The 12,347-nt window shown below is 41.1% G+C and overlaps 1 protein-coding gene across 16 annotated transcripts in view; it reads left to right on the top strand.

Annotated features, from left to right (window-relative positions):
- PARD3 (par-3 family cell polarity regulator) overlaps window positions 1-12,347 on the top strand; it is a 635,042-nt gene that overhangs the window by 405,052 nt on the left and 217,643 nt on the right. For all 16 annotated transcript variants that reach the window (XM_057542617.1, XM_057542614.1, XM_057542615.1 and 13 more), the window contains one exon: window positions 4,582-4,809. In XM_057542617.1, the coding sequence (XP_057398600.1) occupies window positions 4,582-4,809 (228 nt within the window). The remainder of the gene's footprint in view (window positions 1-4,581; window positions 4,810-12,347) is intronic.

The following is a 12,347-nucleotide window of genomic DNA, read 5'->3' as shown; positions in this document are numbered from 1 at the left end:
TTTATAGAAAACAAATTGAGCTGCTCAGATTAAAGACATGACTTTATATAATATGCCAATTAGGTAAAGTAAGGAAAATAGTTAATTTAACCAACTCACTAACAGGAAAAGAACAATTTATTATGATTAAAAAATAATAATAGGGGCTTCCCTGGTGGCGCAGCGGTTGAGAATCTGCCTGCCAATGCAGGGGACACGGGTTCGCGCCCTGGTCTGGGAAGATCCCACATGCCGCGGAGCAACTAGGCCCGTGAGCCACAACTACTGAGCCTGCGCGTCTGGAGCCTGGGCTCCGCAACAAGAGAGGCCGCAATAGTGAGAGGCCCGCGCACCGCGATGAAGAGTAGCCCCCGCTTGCCGCAACTACAGGAAACCCTAGCACAGAAACGAAGACCCAACATAGTAATGAATCAATCAATAAATAAATCTTTAAAAAAAAAAAAATAATAATAATAATAATAATAATATCCAGATTTCAGCTGAAAACATTAAATAACTTTCATGGTGAGAAGGCAGATTTTTATCATCTAATTGAATCATCTGCTTTCATAGTGTCTTAGAATGTTAGTTAGATCCTAGATAAAAAGCATTTATAAAATACTATGTGTGATCTATCCTACCGAATTAAATTGGAAAAACTTGGGGCAAAAAATTATTACATAGACATCAAAGTTCTGGTCTATTGCTTTTAAATCTACAGTGAATAAAATATCTACACTGAATCCTTCCCATCCTCCAGTATTAGACAGTGAACAGATTTTCAGTTATTTTTCTTTCTTCACTTCACTTGAATTGCTAAGATTATCATGATTTTACAGTTTAGTCCAAAGGTTTTTGGTAGAGTCACAGTGGCATTTTAGTGTAGATCGTCTGTCTAGCTGTAAGCCTTCCATAATGAAAATTGAATTCCATTTCCCTTTGCCCTTGCAAAAGACATCCTCTCCTTTTTTTTGGTGAGAGAGGTATTAGTAGGTAAGAGTAGAAAAATAGGCCTAAGGAAAATAGTATGATTATGATTTCCCCCTTTATTCCTGGATTTAGGAATCTTCTATGATATTTGGGGGGTAAATTTACTTTCTGCAAGAAAAGAGGGAACAGGAATAAGAGAATTGTATTTCTAATAGTTTAATCCTTGATTATAAAAAATAAGCAAAGTATCTTAATGACCTAAAAGATTTATATAAGGACCTTCAAAATACTATTTTTAAATTATTATTTTAAATTTAAAATAATTTAAAAATTATTATTTTACATTTACAATAATTTAAAAATTATTTAAAATTTAGAGACATTGATTTTTGTGTGTGTAAATAAAACTACTCTTTTGCCCCTACTTTATATAGTGAGAGATATTTTCAATTTTTATTCCTGCTAAATGATAAGTTTATGATGTTAGGAATTTCAGTGATCCTCATTTAGGAATCTTATTAATTTATTACTTAACAAAATCTCTGTTAAAGTTTCTTTGACAAACATACCGCTTGCATGAATGAAATCCGTGTTATAGATCAAGAGTCAGCAAGCTCTTTCTGTAAAGAGCCAGGGAGTAAATATGGTAGATCTTGTAGACCAGACAGTCTCTGGAGCAATTACTTAATTCTGATGTAGTGTGAAGGCAAGCCATGGAGGATATGCAAATGAATGGACATGGCTGTGTTCCAGTCAGATTTTCCAGATTTGGCCCATAGTTTGCTGATCCCTGTTATAGATGCACAAATTATAGATGTTATGAAAATTTTCAACGATATATAAAGACTGTAGTTTATTACCTACCATATACCCCATACCCACCATATATATATCAACATCTTGCCAAAATGTTATACTACAGTGTTAAGAATTTAGAGAAAAGAGTAGATAGGTAAGCTCCCAGTTATGCTTACAAAATATCTATTGCTTATTTAGTTACAATTCCATCATTTTTTTGGTCCCTGATTTGCTTGTGTTTTGTTTCTTAATAAATACATATATACATTTATCTATACATATATCAATATTTATATACATGTAATATATATACATTTATTTGAATAAATACTCATGCCATTTCTGAAATTATTAAAGCTTTTAGTGTTCTGAGTATCTTAAGTCAAATCTCAGCTAACTTTTCATACATAAGTTTTGTTTTTTGTTTTTTTGTTTTTTTTGGCTGCGTTGGGTCTTCGTTGCTGCATGTGGGCTTTCTCTAGTTGCGGCGAGTGGGGGCTGCTCTTCGTTGCAGTGCGCGGGCTTCTCATTGCAGTGGCTTCTCTTGTTACGGAGCACGGGCTCTAGGCACTCGGGCTTCAGTAGTTGTGGCTCGTGGGCTCTAGAGCACAGGCTCAAGAGCTGTGGCACATGGGCTTAGTTACTCTGCGGCATGTGGGATCTTCCCAGACCAGGGATCGAACCCGTGTCCCCTGAATCGTCAGGCAGATTCTTAACCACTGAGCCACCAGGGAAGCCCATAAATTATGTTTTTATGATAATCTTTACTGGAAGCATCAAATCTTCATTGGAGATATATACATAGATACATATAGATACACACATGCATACATACATATAAACATAAACATATATACATGTCCTGTATGAAGCCAAGAAGGTACTGAATATTTGCCTTATAAATGTTTATAGGACCTAAATGAAACTAGTAAGTTATGAAAATTGTTAGGCATGATTTATTCAGAAAAAGATCTTCCTAGTGCTAATTCTAGAAAATGTGAACGTAAATGTCCCTACCCAGGAATCATCTTTTCCCATTCTCTTTGATTCCTTGATTTCTTACTTTTTCTTTCATTCTTCGGAAGAAAACTCATTTTCCTTCCTGTGACATGACTTTTATGGGTATTTAAAACATGAACTTGTCAAAAATTATAGGGCTATCAAGAGAAAAAGTAAGATTGATCATCCTAGAAAGAAATATTTCTTGTGAATTTTTGTCATAAAATAAATAATCAAATATATACAACCCTGCATGGAAGAAGTTAAATAAATCATATTTTCCTCCCAAGCACAATGATTTATAGAATATTTTTTCTTCGTTAGAGTCCTCTGTCTGCCTTTCTGCCTATGTTACATTTTAACATACTTATTCTAACTTAAAACTGCTACCCCATTGTGAAAATTATGTGAAAGGTGTCATGTAAATGAATCTTAAAAAGATAATTCTTGTTTTGACTCTCCCAATTTAATTTTTATTCTGTTTTATACTCTGAGCAATGGAAAGCCCATGTCAGAACTATTTGTCTTCTAAGTGATAACATATCAAGGCTACTCCTTAATTATTGATTCACATATGGGCTGATGGCCCCACGTGGAGAGAAACTATCCAGCCTCTCCTACCCTCCCATTTTTTTTTTTTTTTTGCATCTGTCTTTTTAACAGTATAAGTGAAGAACTAGTTCTATAACCTGGATTGCCCAGCTAGTGGTTGCTGGCATTTCAGCCATCTAGAGGCTAAATTCATCTACTTCTGAGGGCCAGGTCAGGGAATGATGGATGAGGTTGTCTTACCTGGTTAAAGAAATCCATTTTGATTGCCTTCTAAAGCTTGGTTACCATCTCGGGACTTCCTGCCCTAGATCCTCAAGTCACAGAGCCACATTTTTTTTTTTTTTAATATTTATTTGGCTGCGCTGGGTCTTCGTTGCGGCACAGGGATCTTCGTTGCGGCATGCAGGATCTTTTTTTAGTGGCGGCATGTGGGATCTTAGTTCCCCGACCAGGGATTGAACCCAGGCCCCCTGCATTGGGAGCGCGGAGTCTTAACCACTGGACGACCAGGGAAGTCCCCAGAGCCACATTTTTAATCCTCTGAATTCTCCCCTGCCATCCTACTGAGATTTTCTTGGTAATCGTGATGTCTTGTTCCTTCTGTTCATCACCTGTTTCTCTTTGCAGGCCTGGAGATCTTAAGTACTCACATCCAGCTCTTGAGTCCTTTCTCCCTTACTTCTCTCTCTCTCGCCCTTATACAGTTTGTTTCTATTCACATCTTGTGTTGCTTTTCCAAGAGAACTACCATTTTCCAGAACTAGGTTTCTACCTGGTGCCAGGGTGCCCTGTTTCTATTGGTGACACGTGGTCTCTTGTGCTTTTCTTACTTGCTGAGTTGTCCGAACCTGCACCATGATGAGGAAAAGGCTTGATGAAACTCATTGAGGTGAAAGTTTCACCTCCATTGTAAATAACTTTAAACTGCCAAACAATGATTTCAGCTACATTTTGAAGCTTAGTCTCGGTTGCTTCCCTTAGCCTTCTCATCATTCTGCTTTTCAAGTGAGCTCCTGGGTTATTCTGCCTCTTTTATATTATTGACATAACTTGGAGCAAATGATTTGGCAAAGATTTCATCTGTTAAGCTAAAAATGGAAATTAATAACTCAGAGTGTTTCCTAATGAGAATAGAGAAAATAGGCCTACTTTAATATACATTTGGGAAAAGTTAAAATTAGTTACTGCCACCCACATTCCAGAAGTTGACGTTGAGCAAATAATTTGTTTATGTGCCTGATATTTTCCACAATTTGTAGATATTCAGACATGTAATTTTCTCCACTCATTCTAACTAAGATTTTGTTTTTGCAAACCTCCAAGGTTCTCCCAGCAGAGATGTGGGGCCTTCCTTGGGTCTGAAGAAGTCAAGCTCTTTAGAGAGTCTGCAGACAGCAGTCGCTGAGGTGACTTTGAATGGGGACATTCCTTTCCATCGCCCGCGGCCACGGATAATCCGAGGAAGGGGCTGCAATGAAAGCTTCAGAGCTGCCATTGACAAGTCCTATGATAAACCTGCGGCAGATGACGACGATGAAGGCATGGAGACATGTAAGTTTACAATGTCTGAAAGAGTAGCCATGCCAGGCATCTCTATAGAGCAGCAGTTCTTAAAGTGTGCTCCAGGGAACCCTACGAGTTCCCAGCATCCCTTCAAAGAGATCTAGGAGATCTAAATTATTTTCATAATAAGAAGAAGATGTTATTTACCTTTTTTACTCTTATTCTCTCACAAGTGTACAGTTGGGTTTTCTAGAGGCAACATGTCATGTGATATTGCAATAGACTGAATGCAGAGAAGATAGAAGAATCTTTTCAGCTAGATATTAAAGAGATTTGCCATTGTTCTCAATAATTGTTTTTGGAAAATACAGTGGTTTTTTTTGTAAAAGCCATATTTTCTGTTAACATGAAATCTATTATTTTTTATAAAGTAATTTGTATTTTTAAACTTTCTCAGTTTTAGTTTAGTAAATATTGATAGACATAATCCACATAAAATTTTGAGTCCTTAATAAATTTTAGGAGTATAAAGGTATCCTGAGACCAAAATATTTGAAAACTACTGCTGTATAGTATGTCTTTAATATATCTCAAATGAGTACATGTAATCATCTGTGATTTTGATAACATATTTTTGTTTTGTTTTTATGAATTACTCTTGCTTTCCTTGAACTGAGCTAGCAAGACATATTTGTGTGTGTGTATTTCCAAATTGCCAAATATTTTAAGCCAAGATTATTGAAAGTCAAAGGTTACCATGAATGAGCAATGGTTTTCCATAGTATATTGAGAAAAAAGTAATATTTATAAATACGTACAAATGTATGCTTCAGGGAGTTGTCACTGTAGTGAAATATTTATGGTATAAAAATAGCCATTCAATTTAAACGTAAGGAAGAAACTCAGTAGTGTATTTACTTAGAAGAGAAAGGACTAGAGTCCTAATAGAAAAAATTGTTGATTAACTTATATTGTTCGTGTCTACTAAATCACATTTTAGTTTTCTAACTTCAAAGTGACTCTACCCATCTAACCATTGTAAGAAAAGCTAGAGGGGGGGAAAAAAAGAGAAGAAAAGCTGGAGACACCACTACCCAAGGTTAAAGCAGAGATCATTTAGGTGGATTGTAAACAATTACAATTTAACTTTTGGGTGAACCACTTTGATCACACGTACCTAAGGAAGACTGTGCTGGGGAAGGAGAGTTTTAAATGAAAATCACATTCTGAGGAGATTTAAAGCAAAATTATATAATCTTTGCCTATCAGATATAATGTGTTTCAGGAGATGAATATTTCTGCCATAATGTAACACACAAAGCAAAGCTTAAGAGAGGATCACTGCTTTCTCCCCCCAGATTTCTTCGTCTAAATCTGGACAGTTGTTCACTCCATCCAGCCAGTGATTTCAAATGTATGCAGCTCATTGTTCCCAGATGAAGAACATATTTCCTATTTTTGCTGCCAATCCTGGTCTCCAAGATCCTGAGTCATATGAGCTTTCAACCCTCTTGGGTTTTTCCTGGCGTATCAGTGGTTCCTTGCCAGCCTTACCAGTATTACTTGCTCTGCCTTTCTAGGGTGGGGACCCTATATCACTTAGAGATCTTGCCTCTGTCCTGGGTGCATATTTAATAAGAGACACAGTGCTTTGGCACCTCCATACTTGTTTTTGTAAGCACAGTTTATGCTTCTGAGCTTTTTTCTTGTTCTGGTTCAAATGTTATTTAAATTCCCTCATAAATGCAATGTTCTCACATATATCACTTATTTCAAGTGTGCAACAGGGGATGGAATAGCTATCAGTACCAGGCATGTTCTTAATTCTGTAGCCTCCAGAGCTTCCCACTGGTGTGAACATCTAAATTTGTTCCTATATAAACTTAGTTTCCTTTTTTAATTGGAAAGAACAGATTTAAGTATTTTATGTGAAAACTTTTGTATTCAACTATCATCAAGACAAAACCAAGTAAATAGACAAACTACGATTTGTGAAAGGCAGAGAAAGTTCTGGGCTAGAGCTGAGAGAGACACCGTGACAAGGTGCACCTGAGACCACAAAGTGCTGGGTTTTCCCAAAGTCCTGACTTTATGATGTATTTTTCCAGACCAGTCTGGTGAACTTTGGATATGGCCAGAGAAAGGCAACTCTTCTACATTTCAAATGTTTGCAGTGCGGGTTGTCAAAACTGTATGAGTAGGGTGATGTGAGCCTGGGGTCCAGATCACTTACATCCCATCCACATTCTTCTCACCCATTTGGGATTTAGGTCAAGTTGCTTAACATCCGTGAGCTTTAATTCCCTCACTTGTAAAACTGAAGCTTTGGACGCCCAGGTCATTGATGGTCAGATTGTGTGTGGCGGCGGCCAGTGAAGAGGGGGGCCTCGGTGGTCTCGGGGAGCCGGGAAGCACATGGGCGCCTGAGTGGGCGGGCTCTGTCAAAGTCACCAGCTCCCCCACACCCCGCTGTCGCCTCAACAGTCGTGTGTTATTTATTGATTTATTTAAATCTTTTGGGGGGGGCACTGCGTGGCTCGTGGGATCTTACCCAGGGATCGAACCCGAACCCCCTGCAGTGAAAGCGCCAAGTCCTCACCACTGGACCACCAGGGAATTCCCAGTCCTGGGTTTTTAAAATCACTTTTCATACGTTGTGGTTCTTTGTTAATTTTAAGTTTAAAAAAAAGGAAGTTCGCAGTTTTCCAGAAAAAGTTTGAAAAGCTCCGGTTTAGATGGTTCCTTTTCTGAGGTTCTTTCCAGTTTTAACTTTCCATGACTCTGTTTCCCCCTTCACTTACTGACCTCAGTCCTGCCTGCCTCCTTCTCTCATTGTCTGTAAAGTCCACGAAGAAAGACACCACCGTGTCTTATTCCTGCGTAACCAGGCTCAGAGCTCGGCAAAGCATTGGAGTCAGTGACTGTTTGTCACATCAGTAAATGGACTCCTGCTTGACTGGCCCCACTGTTTGTGAGAGACGCACACCCAGACACAGCGAGCTTCGGGCTGTGGCACTCGGGGCAGCAGTGACATTTCACTCCTCCTGCTTGCGTCCCACACTGGACCCGCACGTCTGAGACCTCCAGTGCCTCAGCAAACCGTGTGTTTTTCTTTAAAAAAAAAAAAACACCTCTCCAGGCTGGTGTTACTGCTGGTGGTCATGAGACTGTCACCTTTACGTATGACTAGGTACAGGTGTGAGAAGGAAGCCCTGCTTGGCTAGCTCCTCCTCTAGTTCCCTAAACACCGTCCTTTTCCAAGTCAGGCTGTGGATTGTCATGGCGTGATCCACACGCTCTCTTCCACTGTCTGCATTTGTGTTCCTGCTTGTGCTTCTCCCCCGGGCATCCTCACCTGTGCGTCCCTCACCTGTGCGTCCCTCACCTGTGCAGCCTCGCCCGGCATCCTCGCCTGTGCGTCCCTCACCTGTGCGTCCCTCACCTGTGCAGCCTCGCCCGGCATCCTCGCCTGTGCGTCCCTCACCTGTGCAGCCTCACCTGTGCGTCCCTCACCTGTGCAGCCTCGCCCGGCATCCTTGCCTGTGCGTCCCTCACCTGTGCAGCCTCCCCCGGCATCCTTGCCTGTGCGTCCCTCACCTGTGCAGCCTCCCCCGGCATCCTTGCCTGTGCGTCCCTCACCTGTGCAGCCTCCCCCGGGCATCCTTGCCTGTGCGTCCCTCACCTGTGCAGCCTCACCCGGCATCCTTGCCTGTGCGTCCCTCACCTGTGCAGCCTCCCCCGGGCATCCTCGCCTGTGCGACCCTCACCTGTGCAGCCTTGCCCGGCATCCTCGCCTGTGCGTCCCTCACCTGTGCAGCCTCGCCCGGCATCCTTGCCTGTGCGTCCCTCACCTGTGCAGCCTCGCCCGGCATCCTTGCCATATGGGAGCTGTCCCTGGCCACATGTCTAGGCCCTGCCGTCCTCGTGCTCTGTGGGACACTCCGTACAAGAAAGGGCCTTGTACAGGGCCTTTCTTGTACGGAGGTGGGACTCAGGGGACTCAGTTATGGCCGCCGTTAAGTTAAAGATGCCAAGTCACTGTTGAGCGGTGCTCTGTACGAGGACCCTGTCTGGGCAGACAGTCTTTGTTAGATGGCTGTCCTGTGAGGATGCAGTCCGTGCACCCTGGAAACATGGGGGCGGCATTACCTGTACCACCCAGCTGCCTGTTTCTGTCCCGTGCAGCCCTTTGCCTCTTTACAGGAAAGTGGCTTAGGCGGAGGTCTCGTTGATTGCTCTTGTCAGTCGGGTCGAGGTCCTCCCCGGTGACTCTCTTTCATGGCTTGGAACAGGCTTGCCTCTTCTCAGCAGCATCGAAATTGTGGCATGCACACAACAATGGGGGCCAAGAGACTGGGGCGGGATCCATGTGGTATCTGGTATCTGTCATCTTCTGTAACACTTACGTGCTTCCTGTGGAGATGGCAGAAGCCAGCGTTTTTGTCTCTCATTTAATCCATCTGGCCTCTCCATGTTGTGTGTGTCTGTCTGGATCAAGATGGAGCTTTGTATTCTGGGACCCATTATCTCCGAGGCCCTACCTGTGTTTGACAGGTCAGGGCATCTACAATCTGCTCCCTCTTCTATGCAAATCACACTCCCCGCCTGGCTCCCAGCAAGCAGCTCCTACATCCCCCATAATAAATCAGTTTCTGTTGAAACCAAGAACATGGATGCTATATAACATTGCTTTGTTTTATTTTTCAAAATATAGAGTCCCATTTTTTTTCTCTATTAAAAGTTGCCAAATTGTCAGCCTTACTATCAATTCAGTAACAGCTTTTTGTCGGGGTCAAGGAGGTGAAACACAACAAAACCAAAGACTATCCTATTAATTGTACTTCTCAATTTTAAGATCTATCCAGTTTACAATTTTAAATGTGAGAACTGTATGCCTTGAAAACATAGAGACAGATTGCTTTTGAGTAGCTTGCCTACTTTCTTATAGTACTCTTAACAGGAGATCAGAAAAAAACACTGCTCTAAAATATACATAACTTAGGTTAGCAGTATGAGATTTGAAGAAACTGAATTTATGTTAGTAAATCAGCTAATCTGAAAGCTTCCAGGAGAATTTTTGTTTATTTTATTAGCTTCAAATAGCGTATTTCATGAATATCTCAGATGTTCTACCCTCAGCATCCTCCACATTTCTAGCCACCTTTTGTCATTACATTTTGAGCAAAAAAAATGCAAACTAGGTTGTTATCTTAAGAAACCCCATTAGATTACTGTTAATCTGTAGTGGAAGAATTCAGTATAGGGATTGCAAAGTCGAAGTACTTTGTAAAAGATTTCCCATTTGATTAATCTATCTTAATGGATAATTGGGTGTTGATCTATAAAAAATATTTGTTCTGAAGGGCTGGGAATAAGAATAACCTGTCTTATCCTCTTATGCCAATTTATATACTTAAGTATCACTTGCAGTTTAAGAAAAGGAGCTTTGATTAATTTTAGGAAATTTCTGAATGCAGTAGAGGTGTAAGCATGTGAAGTAGCCAAAGCTACCTATTCCTTACATTTCTTTTTCTAGGCGAAAAGTAAGTTAAGCTAAAAGTATGATGAAAAGTCACATCTGAAGTGTTTGAATTATAGAATCCTCATTTTAAGCATTTTTTTGATAAGGAAAAAGTATGTAAATAGATGGCCAAGATCGTACTTAGGAACACAATCATAGAAGGCATGCCTTCGATTTGCAGTCCTGTGAGTTTTCTAGAATATTAAACAAACTTCTGAGTGGGAAAAGCCATTACACTGAAACTACTATAGAGTATGAATGAGTTGTAGTACCTAAAATCTGATATTTAAGCTCTAAGTTCCTGAGGGGCTGGGGGTGGTTCAACCCAGTGGATAAACTGACACTTGAGAAGCAGTGTGGTTAATGGTTAAGGGCCATTGTAGTACACAGGTTACCATGGCACCAAACCGTGGGGGACCCACTCAGCCCATGTGGAAGTTGAGTGGGGTGGGAGATAGTAGGGAGAAGGCTTCCCAGAAGAGGTATTGTTTTAGATGAGTAATATTGCTTGAGTGGTCTTCAGTGGGTGCGTAGGAAACATAGGGAGCCGGGACCACCTCTAGACCACCATCGTCCTGTTAAGGTTCATGTATGCACTGCGGGTGAGGGCATGGTGAGGAGTGAGGTTTAGGACGTAGTCAGAGAACAGATCACAGACAGCCTCGTTTAAATTATTTTTGTTCATACTAAGGACCTTAAAGAGCATTCGAAGAATTTCAAGTAAAGGAATATGCTTGTTAGGGCTGTACAGGATGGCTTATTGGGGATGGGATGGTAAGTAGCAGTGTCGGTGGCAAGACTGGTTCTATGATCGTAATGCAAGACTCCAGGTGAGTAATGATGCTTGGCAAAGCCAGAGGAAAGGGAGAGACTGCGTTTACATGCTTAGCATCTCACATGTAAAGATGGATGATGATGATGTGATTTTTCTCATTAGTACCTCCAGGCTCAGAAACTTTGAATCATCATCTCACTGTGTAATCACTCCATTACCGAGTTTTCTTAGTTTTTCCCCCATGAAATCTCCTAATTTCTCTCCTTCTGCCCAATCTAGCCCCAATCCTCATTTTTTGATATCTGAAGTTACTATTAGGATCTCCTAAGTGGTCCGACTATCTCTACATTGGCTGAGTGAGCTCTGGGCTCACACTGTCCTCACATTCCTTCAAGCACTCGCGTGCGTTCTCATGCAGACCATGCACTGTCTGCGAGGCTTACCTTCTCACTGCCCTGACTGTCCCCTACCCTCTTGTGTACATTGGACTGTCATCTTCCTTCTTCAAGACACTTTTTCCCAAGCAATCTAGTTTTCCTTTGACTTTCTAAAGCCCCAACTGGGTATGGACGCTCCCCGATTTACGATGGTTCCGCTTAGGATTTTTGGACTTTACGATGGTTCGAAAGTGATGTGCATTCAGTGGAAACCGTACATCTAATTTTGAACTTGGATCTTTTCCCCGGGCAGGTGATATGCAGATCCTCTGTGGAGATGCTGGGCGCTGGCGGCAGCCGCAGCTCCCAATCAGCCACGTGATCACAAGGGGAAACAACCGATACGCTGACAACTGTTCTGGTTTCCACGTTCAGTACTGTGTTCACTAAATTACACGAGACATTCAACACTGTATTATAACCTAGGCTCTGTGTTAGATGACTGAGCCCAACTTAGGCTAATGTCAGTGTTCGGAGCACATTTAAGGTAGGCGAAGCTAAGCTATGATGTTCGGTAGGTTAGGTGTATTCAGTGTATTTTTGACTTATGGTATTTTCAATTTATGTTGGGTTTAGCAGGCCGTAACCCCATCGTAACTCAAGAAAAATCTGTATATAGATGTATCTGAGACTTTTTAATATAAAATATTTTTTTAACATCAAGAAATTTTGTGGATCTCCCAGTTTGGATTGTAGGGCATGGGAGTTAAGAACACTGGCTTTTAGGGGACAATTGTTTTGATTTCTCAGTAAATAGCAAAACAGAGCACTGCTCTCCATTCACTGTTTCATCACATTTGCACGTTTTTATGTTGTTATTTATTTTTGTTTTTGTTTTTTCACTTAAAAGAGT

This window comes from Balaenoptera acutorostrata, chromosome 3 (genome assembly GCF_949987535.1).
Source record: "Balaenoptera acutorostrata chromosome 3, mBalAcu1.1, whole genome shotgun sequence".
NCBI classification, from domain to species: Eukaryota; Metazoa; Chordata; class Mammalia; order Artiodactyla; family Balaenopteridae; genus Balaenoptera; species Balaenoptera acutorostrata.
Note: the sequence above shows the minus strand (reverse complement) of the source record. Positions and strands in the feature narration are given on the sequence as shown.